This window comes from Vigna unguiculata, chromosome 7, assembly GCF_004118075.2.
Source record: "Vigna unguiculata cultivar IT97K-499-35 chromosome 7, ASM411807v1, whole genome shotgun sequence".
In the NCBI taxonomy this organism is placed as follows: domain Eukaryota; kingdom Viridiplantae; phylum Streptophyta; class Magnoliopsida; order Fabales; family Fabaceae; genus Vigna; species Vigna unguiculata.
Genome location: NC_040285.1, coordinates 11,426,148 through 11,450,057, shown reverse-complemented (window position 1 = coordinate 11,450,057; position 23,910 = coordinate 11,426,148). Strand labels below are relative to the sequence as shown.

The window sequence follows — 23,910 nt, the reverse complement described above, 5'->3', positions numbered from 1 at the left end:
TGTATCAGGGGTGCGTTGTAGCACTAGAGGGTGCAAATCAATTACATGTGACTATGATAGATGATGCGAAGAACTTTATTTTGGAAAAAAAGCACACAGTTTGATTCTCTTGAGTTTGACTGATGAAGTTTTAAGAGAGGTGGGTGAAGAGACAATGGCGATAGGGATGTGGACGATGTTGGAAGATAAATTCCAAAAACAATCCCTAACCAATCAGTTGTATCAGAAATAACGTCTTTATACCTTGCAGATGTTTGAGAATATATCTTTGCGAGAGCATCTTGATAACTTTAATCGAGTTATCTTGGATCTATAGAGTATTGGAGTTAAAATTGATGATGATGATGATCAAGCTATTATTTTGTTATGTTCTCTACCGAAATCATATGAAAATTTTATTGATACTATGTTGTATGGCAGGGATAGTATTACTGTCAATAACGTGAAAGACACTTTGGAATCTAAAGAACTGAAAAGAAGAATCTCTAGTTCTAATGGGGATGAAGCAAGCTGGATAGTTAGTAAAGGCAAAAGCATGGAAAGAGGAAACAATATCAAGGGTCATATGCGTGGTAATTCACTTTCAAAGTCAAAGAAAGTGAGATGTTACAAGTGCAAAGAGTTAGAGCACATAAGAAAGAATTATCCACAATTGAAGAAAGAAAGAAATAGTAATGCTAGAGTAACTATTACTCGTTCTAGTGCAGTTGTCTCTAGTGAGAACTCAGATGAAGGAGATGGTGAAGATGTTTTGACGATTATTACTATTGGTTCTGATGATACATGGGTCATGGATACTGGTGCTTCTTATCACATGACTTTTAACAAGGAGTTGTTCAGTTCATTTAAATAATGGAATGGTAGTGTAAAGTTGGGAGATGATGAGGAGCTTGGTGTGAAAGGCAATGGTGTTGTGCATATAAAAATGTATGATGGCATTGTTAGAACGTTTGATGCTTGGTATGTTTCTGGCTTGCGGAAGAACCTGATCTCTATTGGTACCTTAGATAAACAAGGGTACAACGGTACAATTTTTCAAGAAAAGATGGACAAATTACAGTTTCCAAAGGTGCTTTAGTGTCATGAAAGGGAAGCTACAACATGGAATTTATGTTATGCTTGGCCATTCCTTTCAGGGAACGGTGTATGTATCCCATTCCTTAAAGCAACATGTTGATAATACAAAATAATGACATCGTAGATTGGATCATATGAGTAAACATGGTCTTGTTGTGCTAAGTAAACAAGGATTGTTGGTGGAGCGGTGACATGGAAATTGAAGTTTTGTGAATCTTGTGTTATGGGTAAATAATGTAGGCTGAAATTTTGTTACGGTAAGCACGCTTCAATGAAAAATTGCAATATGTTCATTCAGATTTATAGGGTCCTTCCCCTGTCTTGTCTCATGGAAGATGCAGGTATTTTGTTTATCGATGACTATTTTAGAGAGGTTTAGGTGTATTTTTTGAAGACCAAGGATGAAGTGTTTGGACGGTTCAAGGAGTGAAAGACTATAGTTGAGAAACAGACTGGGAAACAAGTCAAGACTCTAAGACTAGATAATAGACTGGAGTTCTACTATACAGTGTTTGATGATTACTGCAAAGAAGTAGGTATAGTCAAGCACCTTACAGTGCGACATACACCACAACATAATGGTGTCGCTAAACGGATGAATCAAACATTACTTCAGCGTGTTCGGTGCATGCGTTTAAATGTTGGTCTCTCAAAAGAATTTTGGGCTAAAGCAGTTAATACTACTGTCTATTTGGTGAACAAGTCCCCATCTATTGTTATTGATTTAAAGACTGCTCAAGAGGTATGGTCTGGTAAACCTTCTAATTATTTTGGTTTACATATATTTGGTTGTCCTACTTATACTCATGTGAATAATGGTAAATTAGAGCCTAGGGCAATGAAATGTATATTTCTTAGGTATCCTACGGCTGTCAAAGGATATATAGATTATGGTGTACTAAAAATAATAGAACTAAAAGGTTTATTATTAGTAGAGATGTTAATTTTAATGAGTTTGCTATGTTTGGCAAAAAATATAAGGTTAAAAATATTGCAAGGAATAAGGGAGTTCATCAAAAGGTGGAGCTTGAGGTTAAAGATTCAAAGAAGGTATATGGTTGCAAGGTCTTATTGATAGCTTGGGATTGAATGTGAAAAGGCGTATACTCTATTGTGACAGTCAAAGTGCATTATGCTTGGCTAAAAATTCAATTTATCATGAAAGATCAAAGCATATTGATGTCAGGTTAAATTTCGTATGCGATGTAATTGAAAACAAATTGTTCTCCATAGAGAAGATATCCACCGTAGACAATCTAGCATATATGTTGACTAAGCCCTTGTCTTATGCCAAGTTTAAGCATAGCTTGGACTTGGTGAATGTTTGCATAGCTTGAGACCCTTCGGGGTGAAGAGGCAAGAGAATAGTTAAGATTCCTTGAATGTTATGTTGTCCCTTTATCTCTTTTACTTCATATCTTTATGGGTTGTAATGAGGTTTAAAGAGGCTGTTATTTTTATCCTTTTATAAGGCTAAAAGGCATATGTATCATGTAGGGATGGCAATTAGGGTCTGGCTGGTGAGCCCGGCCCGCAGGCCCGCAGAAAAAACGCGGGGCGGGCCAAGATAGTGAGCCTGCAGGCCCGCACGGGCTAGCCCGCAGGCCGACCCGCAAGCCCGCATAAAATTAAAAAAAAAAAGTTGCACTTGTGTATATTAATTACTTCTTTTATGGACTCTTGCATTAACATTTCAAATTCTTGTATAACTTGAAAAGATAAGTATTATATAATTTTTAATGTGCTAAAATTTAAAGAATACATTGTGTATGTCATAGTATGAATATGATGAAAATGTTGAATTATCAATTTATCATCTAATTCCCCAAAGTCTTTACATAATTTTGTGAACTTCTTAAAGTTTCCCAATTTTTAAACATTGAAAGTTTTATCATAAAAATTAAAAAAAAAAAAGTGGGCCGGCCCGCGGGCCTGCGGGCCAAGGAGTATGCAGGGCGGGCCAGTGTTTTTAGCCCGCATAAAGTATGCGGGGCGAGGCGAGCCAGCCCGCGTTGTGCGAGCCTTATGCGGGTCGGGCCTAAACGGGTCGAGTCGGCCCGCATTGCCATCCCTAGTATCATGTATCTCTCTATTATTATTCAGAAATAAGAAGCTCTTAAACTACCCCGTGGACGTTGGTCACATTGATTGAACCACGTAAATTTATGTGTCGTCTTTTTCTCTTAATCCTTTTCTTTTTCATAACACCAATAAGAACTTGATGAGGCTCTTTTGGCATTAGAAACATGAATACATGAAGATCATACAATGAAATAATTATTTATATAATTAAATTTATTAGTTAAATTTAATTATGTAAATTATCCAACTTATCTTTTTTCTTTCTGTTATCTTTTGATATCTTTGATATCTTTTGATAATTTTGAATATCTTTTGATAGTGTTTTTTTATATTTTTTCATTTTTCTCTTTTATCTTTTAAGGCCTATAAATACCAAGGTCTACAGCAATTGTAATCATTTTTCAGTCATTAATGAAGTTATTTAATTAAAGAGATGATTCATTTGTTCTTCGCTTAGGCCTCAAAGTTATCATCAAAGACAAAGATCTTCTGGCGAATCTTCCTTGATTTATCAAAGACCGGGATCTTTGTGAGGTCAATATTATTTGGTTCTTATCAAAGATAGGGATCTTTGTGGTGAACCTTCTTTGTGGCATAAATATTCATAGCAATATTTTTTTTTTTGAATTTCTTCTTCCAACTTATTTTCTATTAGAAAAAATTAATATTTATCACTACAAAAAAATTTTAATTTCCGATGAAATTTTATCAACGAATTTTAAAATTTTAATTATCGACAAATAAATTCGTCAATAATGCAAATTTTAGTTACCGACAAATAAATAAGTTGAAAAATGTTGTCGTTGATCCAATCATTAAAAATAATTAAAACCTAAATACTAAATAAAAAAAATCTTCCAAAAGAAAATAACATTCATAAAAATGCTTTATTAATGAAAAATGTTTACTCAAATTCAAAAAGAATATAACATATAGCATTTAATTATTAAAAAATGTTTATTCTATTTTTTTTTTCATGATATAAAATTTTTATCATTATTACTTATTATTTTTAAAATTTTATGATAATTAACTTATTCATTCCTTTAAATTTGATTGTTAGAAATACTTTTAATCATAAAAAAAAATATTTATTCCAAATTTGTTTCTCAATTTTTCTCAATATTAATTATTCAAATTTTATTATTTTTTCATTAATTTAATTGTGCAACATAACTTTAATTACAGGGAAAATTTTATTTTCAATTAACATGAGATTTTTATTATTCTTAATGGTTGATATTTTATTATTCTTAATTTATTTATTAATTAATTAAAGTCTATAAAAATTACCTTTTATAGGAAAAACAATCATTTCTAATTTCTTTTATAAGAAAACATTTATTTAAAGAATATATAATTTGTAACATCCCATTTAATAGTTTTTACGCTACTAAATAAAACATTATATCATGGTCAAGCAAAGTAGATGGTTGGGACAGGCCAATATAGAGTATCAATACAGTCATCCAAAAATAATCATATAAGTACCAACTATATTTACAGCCTATGCTAGAAAAGGGTTAACAGAACATCCAATATTTAAGCAAAACATGAAACAAAAACTACTGATGGATATCCCATGCTACGGATCAACTCCTGTCCAAGAGGGGAGTGTCTTCGCCTGAATCTTTCTCTGTTCACACCAATTAGTAGGTGATCATTGCAAAGGAGAAAACACACAAAGAGAACAAACACAGACAAGAAGGGTAAGCTAACTTAATTAAAAGAAAACATGCAGTTCAATTATGAATACCAAGCAAGATTTCTCACATTCACCAAGATTACTTAAACCACCACAACACAACACAAATACATGACTCTAGACTCAATATCTGGATTATGTAAGCGACATTGGACCTCTTGGTGACATGCACTTGTGATGGTTCCCAAACTCTGCAGAGTTTGGCCTCAAGGGATTATCACCCAACCACTCACATGATAAATCCCCTTCGCGTCTAAGACTTGATCAAGTCCAAAGACTAGGACCTCTTGCTACTCCTCACGACATAATCCATTCTACTCTATTTGAGCTTGAATGATTATTGGAGTTTCAGGATACTCCCAATAGTGAATCCTTATGTCCTTACATACACTAAAACATTCCCTTTAGAATCTCCCTTGAAATCCTAGTTCAACCACATCTTCTCCCAATCCAAATTAAATCCACCATACATGTTACTAGTCATAGCAATTCAAGCATGTCATAGGCTAATTTCACATTTTAACATTCAAACATGTAGCTTCATTCATTAAAATAGAGAATTAAACACTTAGCTGCAGTGATTCTCGCTCAAGCTAGAAGATCTCACCCAAGCAAGAGAGTTATCTCGCTTAGGCAAGTCACTCTCGCCTGAGCGAGGCTCCAAACAGAGGGCAATTAAAAATCTGAGCGAATTCTTGCTCAGGCTAAGTTGTTTCGCTTAGACGAGAGTCTCCTTCGCTCAAGCGAAACCAGCTCGCCTAGGCGACAACTTGCGCAAAAATAGGGTTGAGTTTCTAGTATTTTTGCTCAGGCGAGAGCTAGTCGCTTGGGCGAAAACATCAGATTCCCAATTTGTTTTCACATGCAAAGCCCAAAAATTCATACCAAAAATCCCAATCCAGCATAAACAAGTGATCCAAGCATCAAACAAGCACAAATTCATGCAATCAAAGTCATCAAGATGATTTCCATACGAATTTTAAGAAGAACAATTGGCTTCCCTTACCTCTAGCAATCACCAACTAGTAAGAACAACTTTCAACAGGGGGCACCTCAAATGCACAACCTAGGAACTGGAATGCATAAACTTAGAGTGTGATTCGATTTAGAAGAAGGAGGAGGTTCCAGCATTCAAAATTTACAGAGAAAGGAGGAAATTGAAGTGGACTTACGTGAATGGGAAGGAGACTCAACTGTGTGGAGGGGTTCTATGTTGATTTCATATTTGCTTGCTGCAACAGGAAGAGAGGAATGGATCAGAATGGGAGCTCAAGCCTTCTGGTCAGAGAGAAAAGTGGAAAAATGAGAAGATGAGTGCAGAGTGTAATGGTTGTAGTGAGAATATGAGTTTAGTGGATGGGCAGAGGAGAGAAAGAAAGAATAATGAAAAAAGGGGTCTCCATTAATTTAATTATAGAAAAAAAATTTCTTTACTATTTGTTTTTACACTATTCATATTGATATTTTATTTTTTTTTAAATTTTGTATTAAATAATAATCTCATTTATTTTTTTATTACTAAAAATAATTTTAATTGTAAAAAAATATTTTAACATTTTTTTATATTTTTATCACTATTAATTATTGATATTTAATTATTTTTTATTAAGACTAATAATTTTGTATTAACTAATTAAAATCTTTGATAATCAATTCAATCAAACTGAAAAATAACTAAGATGAATAATAAAAAATGAAATCCTAAAAATATATAATATTTATAGGAAAAAAATTATTTTAAATATTATTTTTCGGAGAATATTTATTTTAAAAAAATATAGCATTTAATTATTAAAAAAAATTCTTTCAAAATCTTTCTTTTAAAATATCGATTTTAACCATTACTAATTATTAATATTTTTTAATTTTTTAATTATTATATTAATTCATTCATTCTTTAAAAGTTTATTCTGAAAATTAATTTTAGTTATAGGAAAATATTTATTTTAATTTTTCTTTTTTTTATATCAAATTTTTATTATTATTAATTATTGATATTTAATTATTCTTTTAATTTTAATGTTAATTAATTAATTCATTCATTTTATTATTAATAAAAATAGTTTTAATTATTAAAAAAAATTATAAGAAATTTTGGTTCATTTAAATTTAAGTATTCCAAATTTTTTTCGTTTACGGTATAAGATTTTTATTATTATTAATTATTGACATTTTTATAATATGAGATTTATATTATCAATAAATGATTTATCGTTAAATTATTTAAGGATATTAAAGTATGAATTGGCGGAACAATTTTATTTTCTACATAAATGTTGAAATTATAATTTAATATATTTGTATATATAAAACTTTTTATTCTATTTATTTAAATTTAATATTTACAAAGTTAAAATATTAATGATTAATAATAATTATATTTTGATAATAAGAGTAATGAGAGATTGAGTCAATTTAGTTGACCCATTGTAAAGTTTATCAGCATAATAAAAGAACTCTAATTGTCTCTCCTTCTCCATAAATCCTAATTCACCATTTTTCTTCCTCAAGGTGCCATTAAAGGAAGTCTGTGGCCATGTGAACTAGAAGCTCATTTCCTACAACCACTCCTTCCTGCTCAAACAAAGTTGTCGCCGGCAACATCAACCACTACAGGAAGCCCCTTCGGCATCTTTGTCGCCACGAACGCCTCTTTTCCTGCACAATGCGAGGGCTTCTTCATTTTCATGGATCTCGTTTCCTCCAATTATGTGTCCCGCCTTAGCCACTGGTGCCTTCGTGATGCGATCAAAAGCACCGTCAACTAGCCACGCTGGTGTCGTTTCCGCCTAACCCATGAGCAAGGGTTTTTTCCGCAATACCCTACTGAATAAATATTTGTCTCGTATTTGTATATATATTCGTCGGGTATCCGTTATGTGGGTACTCGCATAATTTTTTAATATCTACGGATATCCAAGGTATTTACAAAAAAATAAAAATAAATATTTAACAACATATTTTAATTGTAAATTCAAATAAAATACAATACATAACATTCATAAATTTTAAACAAAGTCCAAATAACTCATTTAAATAGTATTGAATGACAGTTTATATGAAATATTTTTTTTTTAAAACTAATTGATAAAAAAATAATTCATTCAAAATCAATTAGTTAATATTTTAATCATGTTTTTTTATTTTTTTAATTTAAATTAGAGTATAGCGGGTACGAGTACCTACGGGTATGGATACTATGATACCCGTTATCCGTTGGTATCAATTTCCTACCGTTGCGGATTTTATCTGCGGATACCACGAGTATAAATTTTTTTGACATCCCTAGCTAAGACTACGACAATCTTGGGGAACATTGGAAAAAAAATCAGTAAAATTTTTTTGACATCCCTAGCTAAGACTGCGGGTTTTATTTTTTTGTTTATTTTTATTTTTTATTGTTATTTTATTATTATCTTTTCAGATATTTCAGGTTTTATTTAATAAATTTGGAAAAAATAAATATTTGATTTATATTTTGTAGATAAATGAAAATCTCAAAGATTTAAGAAGACTATCAACAGAATAAGTGGAGATGTCTCAATATTAAAAGAATATATCAACAAAATCAATTATCCACTGAGTTTGTTACTTCAATTACAAATCAAAACATTTGAAGAATATATCAAAGATATGAAATCTCCAAAGATTAAATTGTATATATTCAAGATATTCAATTACAAAATCAAGTATAAAGCTGAAGACCCAACCCAGTTCGAAAAAACGATAAATAAGGTGTTTGGTAGAGGTCGCAAACAACAACCCTTCAAGTAGAAAAAAAATCCCTTTTGGAAAAAAACCCTTTGGGGAGAAAGGGAAAGAAGGTAAAGGCACATTCTGATGGTTGAAGACATTCATCTTCATCATTATTCTAGTATTCAAAATGTTAAGGAGTAGCTAACTCCCTATAGCTAACTCCCTTATTCATAGGGGTTGGGTGTAATGTATTATTAATTCTTTGTGACTTCATTATTCAATGTAATTCTTTTCCATCACTTTTTGTTCTCTTGTTTTAATTACATCATAATTTTTAATTGCATATTTGAGAGTTTCTAATTATTAGATATAATATTAGAACTTAGACTACAGTAGACAACTAATTGATTGTCTATCTAGACATAATGTTCATCATTGATTATTCATAACATCAAAATTTTGATCATTAATACAAAGTTATAATAAAAATTACTAAGACAATATGGTTTTTATTATTCAAGTTTAGACTTGTCGCTAAGACATTAATGTTTGTTACATAAGGTGTGAATGTTACTTGCACTTTTCACTTTATTAATTGTACGATTTGGTACACTTGTCAATCCCGTAACAATATTCTAGAAGTGGATCATGTTATCACGTAGAATGTCTATTTGTGATTGGAATGTGTGCATGGTAAATGGTGTCATTATTTGTTGAACATATGTTTGATCTGATATTATATGTTCATGGTTTTTATATTAATGTATTTGTGGGTTTTGCTATGATCGTGCTAGTGGTACGAAAGCATATGACACTATAGGTGAAAATGTATTATAGTAGACTATTGACGATATTGACTTCCTTATTTGAGAATTTTGTATACATGTAACAAAATTTTATAAATTTTAGGATGACATTTTCTATGATTTGAGATAATATAATCCTCATGAATAAATAAGTCTAATTTTAGAAATCACAAATATATTTAATCTTAAAAAAATTATTAGTGTAAGAAGTGAGGATTAAATATTTATATATTTTACTAAATATTCATATTTATTTTTTAAAAAATAAAACAGTGTCTTTTATTAAATTTTTTAAAATTTTTTCAATTAAACTTTATAATATTTTATATATGTGAAAACCATAATTAACTGTTCTTCTGAACATGATCTACTGATGTCTCGAAGTCTTGTGTTAGACTAATCTAACTCGGCTAAAAGTAAGTACACTTCCATCACAAAATAATTTGGCCAAGCATCAAATTTAAAAAATTCTAACCTAGAAACCGTTAATTAGTTTGAAATAAATAATTAATTTTAATTATATATACCCTTAATTAGTTTGAAATAAACAAATGATTTCATCATTTGGATGAAGGTGAGTGATTCGGTCAACTATAATCTGCCAAGTTAGTTTCTTAAATTATAACCAGTAATCAATTTAGTTTAAAACCAGTCTCTGATCCGTTCATATGCACGGTTTTTTTTTTTTTGTTTTTGTATTTTTTAAATAATATAATTGATATTATATTTATTATTTATAGAAAATGTGTAATTAATCTTTAAATAAAAATTTTTGAGAGAAAATAAATAAAAAATATACATTTTTTAATAGTAACCTATACGTACCTTTTTTTATTTAAATATAATATAAAATTATCTCATAAAAATATGATATTATAGTTTTATAAATTTAATAATAATATTTATAGTTTATGGTCATTGTAATAGAAATATTTAAATAAAATAAAAATAAATATTATCAATTTTGATTAAATAAATATTTAAAAGTAATATTATACTAATATTTTTACTACTACTAATATTATCAATAAATTTAATAATAATAACAATCATATATAATCATAATATTAATATATTATATGTTAATATGGTTAATAATACTAATAATAATAATAATAACAACAACAATAATTTTACTATTACTAATAATAATGTTAATAATTGTTATAATAACAAAATATAATAATAATAATACTAATAGTAATACTAATAATTTCATTTCTAATTTAAGTATTAATTTTCGTATATTATAGTTAATAATTTTTTAATTATTTATTTACTAATAATAATAATAATAATATAATAATAATAGTAACTATTTTTTTTGAATTAATTATTCTGATATAATGATAAATCAACAACATAAATAAAAAAGTGTAAGTAATTGGAACATGATCATGTAGTAAATATCAATAAAATGGATGTCTAACTATAATAATAATAGGGATGGCAACGGGGCGGGTACGGGTATCATGATCCCATCCCCATCCCCATAATAAAAATTCATCCTCATCCTCATCCCCAAACCCAACGGGTATACAACTTTTGACCCATCCCCATCCCCACCGGGTAACGGGTATTTTCTTATACCCATACCCATACCCATTTTTTTATTGTTCCATATATCAATTAAATATTTTTTATAAAAAAAATTTAAAAATCACACCAACGGAATCATGATACTATCAAAATATTCAATATTAAAATAACATACTCTTTTTGATTTTCATGATGTCAAATATTAAGAAAAATATTATAATAGTATAAATCTCAAATTAAAGTATCAAATAACAACTAAATAAAATTCAAATGATTATATAAAAGCTAAAAAATTACACATTACTAAAATTTTATAATAACCAAAATATTTATTAATTTTACAAATGATCAGTGGTTTCATTTGCATTCGATCCACCTACACATAGAAAAAAAATTAAAAATTAGATATGATATAATAATTGAAATTGAAAATTTTAATTACTAGAATATAATGTACCTTCTTCATCAGATTCATTTTCACTCATGAGAACATCTTTTCCTTTTAATTTTTTAACACCTACAAACACCAAATGTAGAATATTAGATGAGAATTCACAAAAAATACTAACAAAAAATATTAATAAATTTGAGTAACTTACCTAGATGGTTTGAGTTCCATATCCAACTTCTTGTACACATCAAAGCCTCTATAGTAATATGATGAAGTCGACTACGGTGAGAAGTTAATATCTGACCACCAGTACTAAAAGCAGATTCAGAAGCTACAGTTGTTATTGGAATAGCTAAAACATCCCTTGCAATTGCTTGAAGGGTTGGAAACTTTAACCCATTTGTTTTCCACCATGATAGGATATCAAATTCTTGTGTAACCGGCAAATTATCTTCTTCCAAGTAATAATCCAACTCTGTTTTCATAACTGTAGTTCTAGATTTTTTCTTTTTTGCCATAAACTCTAAAAATTCATTCGCATCATTATCAACATCCTTTCCCAACTCCAATGATGTAGCTCTATAAGAAGAAGTTTCATTCTTTTTTGATTGATATTCCAAAACCAAATCATAGCACATTTGACGAATCCTACTAAGTTTCAGATGAAGGGTTGGAAACTTTAACCCATTTGTTTTCCACCATGATAGGATATCAAATTCTTGTGTAACCGGCAAATTATCTTCTTCCAAGTAATAATCCAACTCTGTTTTCATAACTGTAGTTCTAGATTTTTTCTTTTTTGCCATAAACTCTAAAAATTCATTCGCATCATTATCAACATCCTTTCCCAACTCCAATGATGTAGCTCTATAAGAAGAAGTTTCATTCTTTTTTGATTGATATTCCAAAACCAAATCATAGCACATTTGACGAATCCTACTAAGTTTCAGATCAAAATCATTACCATACAATTTATAAAAATAATATTCTAACATGTCCATCTTGTACCTTGGATCTAAAACTGAAGCAATTGCCAATATATCATGAATAACACTCTAGTAACTTTCAAAATTGAGAATTAAACATTATCATGAAACAAAAAATAAATAATAAATAAAATTATCATAAAGGAGTAAAGATAATTAAATGTGTGACCCAAATTTGAGAATATCCATTTGAACATAACATAACGAAAAAAAAATGTATAATTAAGATTATGATAAAAGGAAAAGTACCTTGAAGATCTGCTTAAACCTTAAAGAACAAGCCAAACAATTAAAAGAGAGTAAAAAAGTGTATAACCAAAGTAACAAAAAGAAGAGCTACAAAATAAGAGTCAAACATTTTCATGAAAATAAATAAATAAATAAAGATAATCAAATGTGTAACCTAAAAATTATTTCATAGAATGAAATTGAGGAACACCTATTTGAACATAACCATGTATAGAGAGTAAAAATTATGTAATAAGAAGAAGAAAAATTACCTTCAAAATTAAATCTTGAAAAACAAACCAGACAATTGAGAGAGTAAACAAAGTGTATAACAAAAAACAAAGAGAATGAGAAATATGTTATATATATATATATATATATATATATATATATATATATATTATATTATATTATATTATATATTATATTACTATGTATATATATATTATATGTGTGGATATCTTATGTTTATATATATATATATATAATTATTTATATATATTATATTATATTATATATTATATTATTATTACTATGTATATATATATTATATGTGTGGATATCTTATGTTTATATATATATATATATATATATATATATATATTTATAGATATATATTTATTTTAAGTATATATTATATTATATTATATAATAATATAAATATAATAATATATATTATATTATTATGTATATATATTATATGTATATGCGTAGATATTTTATGCTTTTATATATATATATATATATATATATATATATATATATATATATATATATATATATATATATATATATATATATATATATATATATATATATATATTTCTTTTAAATTTTTATAAATTTGTAATGTTATAAATTTGTTTATAAAAGATCTCACTAGTTAAATGATTAATTTGTTTTATACGTATATATTATATATATTATATTATATTATTATGTATATATATTATATGTATATTATATTATATTATATTATATTATATTATATTACATGTATATGTGTAAATATATATATATATATATATATATATAAAAGTATATTTTATTTATATGTATATATACTATATTATATTATATTATATTATATTATATTATATTATATTATATTTTATGTGTAAATATATTATTTATTTATATATATTTTTTAGATTATTTAATAAATTATAAATAGTTTAGTAATTTAAGCGGAGACGGGTATTTGGGCGGGTATATATATATCCCCATCCCCATCCCCAGTTAAAAATTTCGAGTATTACCCATACCCATACCCATACCCAGTCAAAGCGGGGATTCCCCGTCAAAACGGGGACAGGTTCGGGTGATACCCACGGGCACAGATTTATTTGCCATCTCTAAATAATAATATCCCGTATTGATAAAAATAAAAGTAATAATAATATACAACTACATATATAGAGATACACGGTCTCCTATTTTGTTTTTACAATTATATTTTCTTAATTATTATTTTTTAAATTTAAATTATTATTGACAATAAAAAAATTAGTCCTTAATTCTATTATTTTACTAATTTTAGTATCTACTTTTTTTAATTCAGCTAATTACTCAAATGTAAAGATAAATCAACAACAAAACAAATAAAAATGCAAGTAATTAATATATAATCTGTAATAGATAAAAGTAAACTGTGTATCTAAATACTACAATTCAAATAATAACACTAAGATTGATATTAATATAATAATAATAACACTAATATTATTTAAAATAAAAATAATAAAAATAAAAATAATAATTATTATTATATTAATATTAATACTAATACTAATTATTATTTTTGAAATTTAAATGATTATTTATAATAAAAAAACTACATTTTAGTTTTATTATTTTACTAATTTTAGTAACTACTTTTTTGGATTCAACTAATTACTCAAATGTAAAGACAAACCAACAACAAAGCAAATAAAAATGCAAGTAATTAAAATATAATCTGGTAATATATAAAAGTAAAATATGTATCTAAATACTACAATTCAAATAATAAAAATGTAAGTAATTAAAGTATAATCTTGTGTCAAAATTAAAATAATAATAATAATACTAATATTATTTATGATAAGTATAGTACTAATAACAGTAAATAATAATAATAATAATAATAATTTTATTAATAATAATAATATCATTGAAACTAATAATAATAATATTATTAGTAATAATAATTTTTTCTAGTTTTTTTCTTCATAATATATAAAAAGATTAATATATTGTATATTGATATTATAAATATTACTATACTAATATTTTTACTACTACTAATATTATCAATAAATTTAATAATAACAACAATAATATATAATCTAATATTAATATGTTATATGTTAATATTGTTAAAAATACTAATAATAATAATAATAACAGCAATAATTTTCCTATTACTAATAATGTTAATAGTTTTTATAATAACAAAATATAATAGTAATAATACTAATAATTTCACTACTTATTTAAGTATTAATTTTCGTATATTATAGTTAATAATTTTTCTAATTACTTTTTTACTAATAATAATAATAATATATAATAATAATGTTAATAATACTAATAATAATACATAACAGTAATATATAATAATGATAATAATAATTATTATATTAATATCGGTTATAATTTTATTATTATCACTACAAATAATATTTATAATAATAATATTAATAATAATTACAAATAATAATATTATTAATAATTACAAATAATAATACTTATAAAAATATTACAAATAATAATATTACTTATAATTAATATTATAGTTGAAATCATAAATAAATAAAAAAATAAAAACAAATTAGTTTTTGTAAGATTTGAATCCGAGTCTTTTTGTTACACGGTTTTAAAATGACAAAAAAACTAAATTTTATGACACTTGTCAATAAAAAAAAATGAGTAATGTAATAATTTTGGTGGTATCTTCTTTTCTTAATATGTAATAGATTATAAAAATTGTGCGATGGAAAATTAAATTCTTCAACCAACGGGCATTTTATATTGACATTAGTAGATAGGATTGTAAAACTATAAAGTAAGAATTAAAATAAGTAAGATTTAATGTATACTCTTTTCACTGTACTAAAATCTGCTACATTGGTAATGATACACAAATATGGAAAGGAGCGGGAAGCACATGACGCACGTGATACCAAAGTTTTAACAACACGCTTTTGATTTTGAACACTTGCAAACGGAACCAACCAACACGATCTCTTAGGTTTGTGATCATAAGTGACTTTGACAAGCTTAGTTGAAATTCACGGCGTTTAGATTTCGTTTTTTTCTGAATGTGGCCCCTTCTTTTGGTCGTTGCGGTGGCCGGATCCACTGGTTTCGCCACCAAACACTTCCTTAGTAATCACAGGAACACCGGTGAGGTTGAGAACGCCAATATCCACGATCCAAGTGCTTTTACCTTTTCCAGTTCCGAAAGCGCTTCTCAGCGTGACGGTGTCTTTACGTTTTCCAGCTCCAAATCTCTCACACAACAGGATCGACCTAAGAGTAGAAGACCCCGAGCCTCCAAGAACGGAGTTAGGGCTCCGAAGGTTGAGGTGCGACCGGAGCAGAGGAACGGTGGAAGGAGATTACGCTTTCTATTAAAGAAGAGGGAAATTTCGAAGAATGTAGCTGCGAAGTCTCCGTTTCATTGTTTCAAAGGTTAGATTTGTGTTTTGCAAATTTCTAACTCTGTGAGAATGGTCATTTTATTGTATTCTGTGTACAGTGTAATTGAGGGTTTGAAGGTGTTGGTGTTTAGAGATTACAATGTTTTATCGTTAATGAAATTTGATTGAAAATTAAGGCCTCTGTGTACTATTTTTAAATAGGGAAAATTTGTTTGCGAATTTTCAGAGGGTTAGTGAAGCTTGTTAGCGGTAGTGGTTAATGATGTTGTATTTTGACCTGAGAATTACATGCATGAACGAAATGACTGTGTTCCATGGAACCATTTCACAGAATGCAGAGATCACTGAATTGGCTGCACCTATGATTATGAATGTCATTTACTTTTAAAGGTTTTAAATTGTGGTAGCAATTTGGTTCCAATTTTTCGTGTTGCGGGAAATTGCAGAAAAATGCAGTGGAATTGGGATTGCGAGATCATGGTGTCTGTCTCCAAAAACCTTTGGGCGAAAATTGTAATCAGCAACCATTTTTCAGAACCATGATTGATGATCTTGAGAACTTTTTAAAACCATGATCTCTTCATTATTTTGTTGTTATATTGGTGCAACTGTGTTTTGGCTGTGTTGTTGGATCTGTTTAAAAAATAATTTTCTTTTTCTTTTTTTAAGATTATTGAACTTTGTAATAAGGTATTTTACTTTTATAGTTTGAATCTTCTTGTTCTTAATCCGTGGAAATTGAGTTTAACTTTTCCTTCAGATAACTCCTTGTTTGATTGGGGAATTTGCTTTGGCATCATGTACATGATGTCTGCTGGAAAAGCTGAGATAAACAAGCTGAACGAGACCATGAACGAGACAGCTAAGCTCGTTCAGGAACTGAAATCTGAGGTCAACAACAGAAAATCGTCATGTGATCTTCAAAATTTGGACTCTGTTGGCAATGGTGTTAGGAACTCTTCCAAAATCAGAGGCAGGAATGTAGCAATGCACAATAATACAAAGAGTGAGCTTGAAGATACTGATCTCAAAATTTGGAGTCCTGCTGTGAATGACAGTGGTGAATGTGGGAGTAGTGCTCTTACTGAAGAACCAGAACCGCAGGTTCTGGAAATGGATCAACTGGAAGCAGAACTTGAATTTGAACTCCAAAAGCTTTCTGGGTGTACTACTGGTGCTCCTTGCTATGAAGAAACCAAGCCAAACTTAAATGAGGTGAACTTCTGGGGAGCATTCTTTTTGTTGTCTCACTTTCATAATATATTAAATATGCATCTATGTGTTGTGCAGAGTGCTGATAGTTATGTCTGTTGTCAGTCTACGGTTCAACTTTTTCATTCTCTATTCTCTCTTTTCATCACCCCGAGCAATGGTGGCTTTTTTTCTCCAGCTTTAGACTCTTCTCTTTGAGCAATCTGTTTATGAACCATTCAAACTGTATATTTGCTCCCATTTCTCTTGTTTTCAGCATGGTCAAACAACTTTTGTGCATCATGGTTTAGTAGATAAAACAGTATAAACTCAAATTGCATTTCAATGTTCCTTTTCCGAAGATAATTTAATCAATTTATGTTTTGCCATCCGATGTTTGTATTGTGTTGATGCAGCAGAAATAGGGGGAGTGTTCTCTGATGAATGTGACCTTGCATTTAATAGAAGAAACATACTTTTAGACTGTATAAATTTTGTTAATTCTCGCCATTTCCCAGTGCAGCTTGAAGGAGAAAACCACTAGCCTTTGTAGTCTACTTTTTAACAACCAATTTTACATGGATGAGCAACATTTTGTCTTCATGATTTCAGTGTTTAATCAATAAAATTCTGTGCAGTTTGAAGCTCCGGATGAAGGCTATCATGGAACAGATGACTGGAATTTTAATTATTCTGAATCTCATGGAGTGTCCGCTTCAGAACTGCATCAGAAATTAAGCCACTTACTGATAAAACAGCAAGAAAATCAGATCATAGAGCTAGAATCTGAACTGCACCGAACTCAATCAAATCTACGTGAGAAGGAAGCTGAACTCCATGCACTGAAGAACTGTGTCAAACACCTTACTGAGCTCTCGCTATCTACAGTTTCAGGTATGATCAAATCTAGAATACTTACACTCGCTCTCATAGACTTGCATTTTGTCGTTAGCTAACATTTCGATGGTCTCTTGGGGAACTATTTTTAATGGTCAAAACTTGTTCATCCTGTGAGGGGTTTGTAAGGAAAATTATTAAGATTTAAGCAGAAGAGAAACCGAATCCAAAATACTAGATTTTTAGGAAGAAGAACTTCAAGGTTTAAGTACCACGTGAAGTTGTTCATTCTACTTGATATGGGACCCCTAACACTGTCACCCCCTTGAGGGCGGATGTACTCGGTGACTTTCATTATATCCACACTGATCTGGTAGTAAGTTTTTTCTTTTAATATTGGCTTCACTCACCTATCAATTTTTGCTTTGCACCTTAACCCAGATTATAGTAGTCGTTTCTGACTGAAGTCCTACTCTTAACGAAAGCACCAGTTTAACAAAGAATAACTCAATCCAAAATACTAGTCTTTTAGGTAGAAACACCTCAATATTTAAGTATCACATTATGTAGTTCATTTTATTTGACGTGGTAATCCTCAGAAGAAGTTTGCAAGTGTTCTTTTCCTTATCACTACTATTGATAATTTTCTTTCAATAATTCACATTCATTTTTCGTAACTGGGTTTTAGTGGAACTTGTCTCTCTTGCACTAGTACATTGTTTCTCTTACACTACTACTTTGTTTCTCAGATGATGAAACTCAAGCTCTCACTGATCCAAAGGGAACAAGCGATTGTGACAACAATAACATAATAGACTTTGAGTCAAAGCCTTCAATTGTTGGGACGAAAAGACCTTTTAATTCTGAATCTTGGTCGTGATACATGTGAAACGACACTGATATTTGTAGGAATAGAATTGTACAAGGTATATACACTTTTTTATCTGTAGTCAGATAAAAGGGTAAGTAGTTCACAACTCCCATCCTTAGTATAACATAATTATTATGCCTTATGTTGTATAAATTATTTAGGTAGATATAGTTATAGAATACAGCAACTCGGTACTCGGGTAATGTTCCATTAGCATCAAGTTGTCCCGTATTCATTCTTTAATACATGTAACTTGCTGAGCAGCCCATGTTAGTGTTCTGTTGTATATTTATACATAGTAGGAGAACGGTTATTTTATATTTTGTCGTCTACTTTTTGGAGCTAAACTGAGTGTTTCCCAGTGACTTGGTTGGGGACCATTTCATTTCTCTTTAATGGTCAAGCCATATTTATAAGTGTTTTTCATTCAGCCCTTTTAGTTTTATTCGGCTTTTGGTTCTATTGGGAAATTATGGGGTCAGCCCACTTTCCAGAGTCATGTCACTCAAAAGGCTGTTTCTTCCTTCACTCCCATAAAACCTATATAAATCTCAAATTACTTTTCATTAAAATTATAACAAAAAAGTAAAAATTACCATGTACCTTATTTCTTTAATCAATTTTATATTATAGAATTTAAAAGATGTTTTCAGATTTGAAGTACGTTTCGGAATATATAATTTAAAATACATTAAATGTACAATTTGAAAAATATTTTCAAATTTGAAAGTTACACAATCTAAATTATAAGTTAAGAAATAATTTTTATTTTAAATTAACTATTCCAAAAAATATTTGTAAATCTAGAAGTATCTATTGTAATACTCAATTCCAAATCTATTATATGTGTACGTTCCGAGTTATATATTTCAAAAAGTATTTAAATTTCAGAACATTCAATCTGTAAATGTCTTATTTCCCGTACCTTGGCCATTTCTCCTTCCATCTTCCAATTTCTACCCGAGAGAGGCTTAGGGGACAATTCGCTAAACTGGAAGAGATCCACACTGCTTCTTCTACACACAAAAACTAGGGGCAGGACTCTCTTCCCTCCAACTCACAAAAAGTGCACACCTTCATCAACACGGACCAACGATTTGTTTCCGATCTTCCTTCTTCTTTTCCGAAAGATTTTCCTTCACCATCATCAACATGCATTTTCATCTTTATTTTCTTCCCCGTTTTTATTCCTTTTCCACGTGTAACTCACACTAAGGGAGTCCTACCCTCTTTTCCACCCGTTATTACTAGAATTTGACCGAGAAAGATTCACTTGCAATATTTAAATCAGTAAGATAGTAAAGATTTATATAACGATGATAGAGTATGAGTATAATTGAGTATTGAGTCTTGATTGATTAACCCATGTGATGGGGTATTGTATCACAGTGGGATACTGTATTATAAGTTTAGATTAAATTATACTTTTAGTCTCTATTTTTGTAACAAAATTTGAATTTGGTCCCTCAATTAATTTTTATCTCAATCTGGTCCCTATTTTGGGAAATTTGACCCAATCAAGTTCTTTCCGTTAGTGGTGGAGTAACGGTGTTAAATGGGGTGCCACAGTCCCTATTTTGGGAAATTTGACCCAATCAAGTTCTTTCCGTTAGTGGTGGAGTAACGGTGTTAAATGGGGTGCCACATGTCAGTTTATGGATTTTTTGAATTTTTTTATTTTTTTTGAATTTTTTTTATTTTTTATTAATTTTTTTAAAATTTTTAAAAAAATTAAAATTTTGTCACGTGTCAAGCGGACATCGTGCCACGTGGCACTGTCAGTGCCACGTGTCACTATTTGGGAGTTGTTATTTTTTCATCCTCAATTTGGTCCCTGTATTTTATTTTTTGTCTCAATTTAGTCCCAATTTTTGTAAAAATTGTGCAATTTTGTCCCTCTGAAACCAAATTTAATTTCTATATAAATATACACAAATATTTCTATCAAAATTGATATTTCAAGTAAATATTTTTAACAAGATTAAGTTTATTTTAATTTATATTTTACGTTAAACTTTATTTAAAATTGTTTTAAAGTTGTTAATAGAAAATAATGTTAATAAAAAAATTCATAAATTATATTGATATTTTATTACATTATACTTTAATATTTTTTTTATTTGAATTTATATTTTAAATAATTGCATATTTTTAAAATGTGTAAAATTCAATAATTTCTATACAAATATTTTAGTTAGTATAAAAATAACAATTTGAATATATCAATTTGAATAAAAAAATCAAATTTAATAAAAATATTTGTATAACATTTTATAATTTTTGTTTCAATTTGGAGGGGGATGAAATTGCATAATTTTTACAAAAATTGGGACTAAATTGAGACAAAAGATAAAATACAGGGACCAAATTGAGAATGAGAAAATGACACCTCCCAAATAGTGACACGTGGCACGATGTCAGTTTGACACGTGGCAAAATTTTAATTTTTTAAAAAATTTTAAAAAAATTAATAAAAAATAAAAAAAATTCAAAAAAAAAATTCAAAAAAAAATAAAAAATTCAGAAGCTGACACGTGGCACCCCATTTAACACCGTTACTCCACCACTAACGGAAATGACTTGATTGGGTCAAATTTCCCAAAATAGGGACCAGATTGAGATAAAAAATAATTGAGGGACCAAATTCAAATTTTGCTACGAAAATTGGGACTAAAAGCATAATTTAACCATAAGTTTATTAGTCCATGAGTAAACAAATATATTTAAACATATTATGTTTCTTGAATATAATCTAATATTATATCATGAAAATATTAAATAATTAATAATTATATTGTAAAATATGGAGATATTAGATAATCAATTATTATCTTGAAGATATAACATAATATGATAATAAGTTATTAGATCATACCAAATTAACCGTAAATATTTTGGAGATAGTTCGTAATATATTGAGGATATAACAAAATATAATAATAAGTTATTATATTTAAGATATTATTTGCAATTATCTTGGGAGATATTTCATAATATCTTGGGTATGTACATAAGCATCCTAACTCGGAAGCTAGAAATAAAGTGTAGGTGTGCTGATGGATGAATTGATGAAACTTCTTGCACATTTTTTGGAGAAGAGAAGCTCCTTGATGCAGCGGAAATGGAATAGAAGCAAGGTTGAAGGCCCTTGAGCTATGGTATGGAATGGTGGAGATGAAGTTCTAGGAAAGAGAAGTTATCCAAGAGGAAGGAGGCTAGAGGAGATATAAGGAGATTCATGGTAGCATGACTCTCAATAAGGAAAATGTGTGGAGTGCTCTCAACATCAAGGCATTTACCATTCAAATTAAGAGTAACATTTACACAATGCAAGGGAGCTCTCTTATATAGCCTAAGGAGAAGAAAGAATTCAGCTATGCTAAGTTTATGACATGTATTTGGTGGATCAAGTGTCATGTGACAAGTCACACCTTCCCAATTTCAACATGTGCTTAATGTGTTAAGTGTGACATGCTTTCTAGACACCTATTCGGCCAAAGCTTATTTAATGAGGTCATGAGCCTAATTAAATAATGCTTTGGTGAATTTTTGATCCAATTATTCAAAGCAACAAATATTTACAAAGGATGGCCCAATTACATTGGCCGAATTTGTACATGCACTGAAATGTTCATCTAGATTTTAATATCTTACTTAGCCCATTTGAAAGGTAGCTTGATTCCATTGGGCCTTGAAGGATCTTGACCATCACTAGAATTTTGAATCTTAAGCATTTCTCTATTGACTAGGCCTTTATTTGGGATTGGGCCTTGAAATGGGCTTAGGATGGATTCATCATCTCCTCCCCTTAAAAAGGATTTGTCCTCAAATCTTGATATTCATTATCCATGGATCCTACAAAAGGAATCAAATCAGATATATTGAAAGTGGAATGAACATCATACTCAGAAGGAAGATCTATTCGATAAGCATTGTCATTAATCTTCTTGAGTATTTGAAAAGGACCAAGTATAGAAGGTGTGATTGTAAACAACGCATCCTTTGGTTTTCTTATTTTATTGACTAAGTGAGTTTGTTCTTGGTCTTTTACCACTTGTGGAAGTGATAAAAAACGACGTACAAACTTATGATGACAACTATTAAACAAAAGTTGAACAATTTTCTGCACAAAAGTAAAAGTATATCCAAAGTAGAGAACAAAAGAAGAAGGTCTTATATTTTTGAAATTTTCTTGAAGATTAATAAGGCCTACTCCACAAAAATAATTTTGTGTACTTTGAGTTATCTCGAACCTAGTAGGCAACATTAACTCAAAGTATGATTTTTCAAAATTTTTTAAGGAGTTTAAAATAATAGGAAGGAAAATTTGCTTGAAAAACTCAATAGAAGTAAAGATTAGGTTGAGAAAAGTAGAATGATTGGTGAAATGAGAAGAGTTAAAAGATTGGAATACTCCATTTAAAATTTCTAGGTCTAGTGTAATTGTGGGAGTGGGAGGTGCCGTTAGTAGCACTCCCTTTTTTAGAAGGATTTCTTCTTCCTATTTCGCCATCTTCTCAAACTCTAATTTTTCTCTCTTTACTCTCTCCTCCCTTTCTCTTATAGTCTTTTCATGTTCTTTCCTTTCTTATGCCTCTCTATCTCTTATTTCCTTCTTCTCTTTCTCTTTTTGGTCTCTTTCCTTATTGATTTTCATTTGGACTTGATCCGCAACCACCTGAGTTGGGGTAAGAGGATGAAAGACAAATTTATCCTTTGATAGAGGGTGATTTTGTTAGAAAGACCATTATGGATAGCTGGTCTGTCAAAATGCCACAATCTTCTTAATAAAATGTGACAATTATTCATGGGAACAATATCACATGGGAACTTCATCTTTATAGTTCCCTATGGAAA

The 23,910-nt window shown here is 29.0% G+C and overlaps 1 protein-coding gene across 1 annotated transcript; it reads left to right on the top strand.

Annotated features, from left to right (window-relative positions):
- The first annotated feature begins 15,691 nt into the window (after positions 1 to 15,691).
- On the top strand, positions 15,692 to 19,316 carry LOC114190165. Its single transcript, XM_028078956.1, has 4 exons — positions 15,692 to 16,185; positions 16,915 to 17,369; positions 17,984 to 18,239; positions 18,932 to 19,316. The coding sequence occupies exons 1-4, from the start codon at positions 15,813 to 15,815 to the stop codon at positions 19,060 to 19,062; spliced, it is 1,215 nt and encodes a 404-aa protein (XP_027934757.1). The 5' UTR covers positions 15,692 to 15,812; the 3' UTR covers positions 19,063 to 19,316.
- Positions 19,317 to 23,910: the final 4,594 nt, after the last annotated feature.

Bases quoted from the DNA above. Each gene is read 5' to 3' on its own strand.
- LOC114190165 (XM_028078956.1), top strand. From the start codon at position 15,813: ATGTGGCCCCTTCTTTTGGTCGTTGCGGTGGCCGGATCCACTGGTTTC. The intron at 16,186-16,914 runs GTTAGATTTGTG...CTTTTCCTTCAG, and splicing joins TCCGTTTCATTGTTTCAAAG to ATAACTCCTTGTTTGATTGG. The intron at 17,370-17,983 runs GTGAACTTCTGG...AATTCTGTGCAG, and splicing joins CCAAGCCAAACTTAAATGAG to TTTGAAGCTCCGGATGAAGG.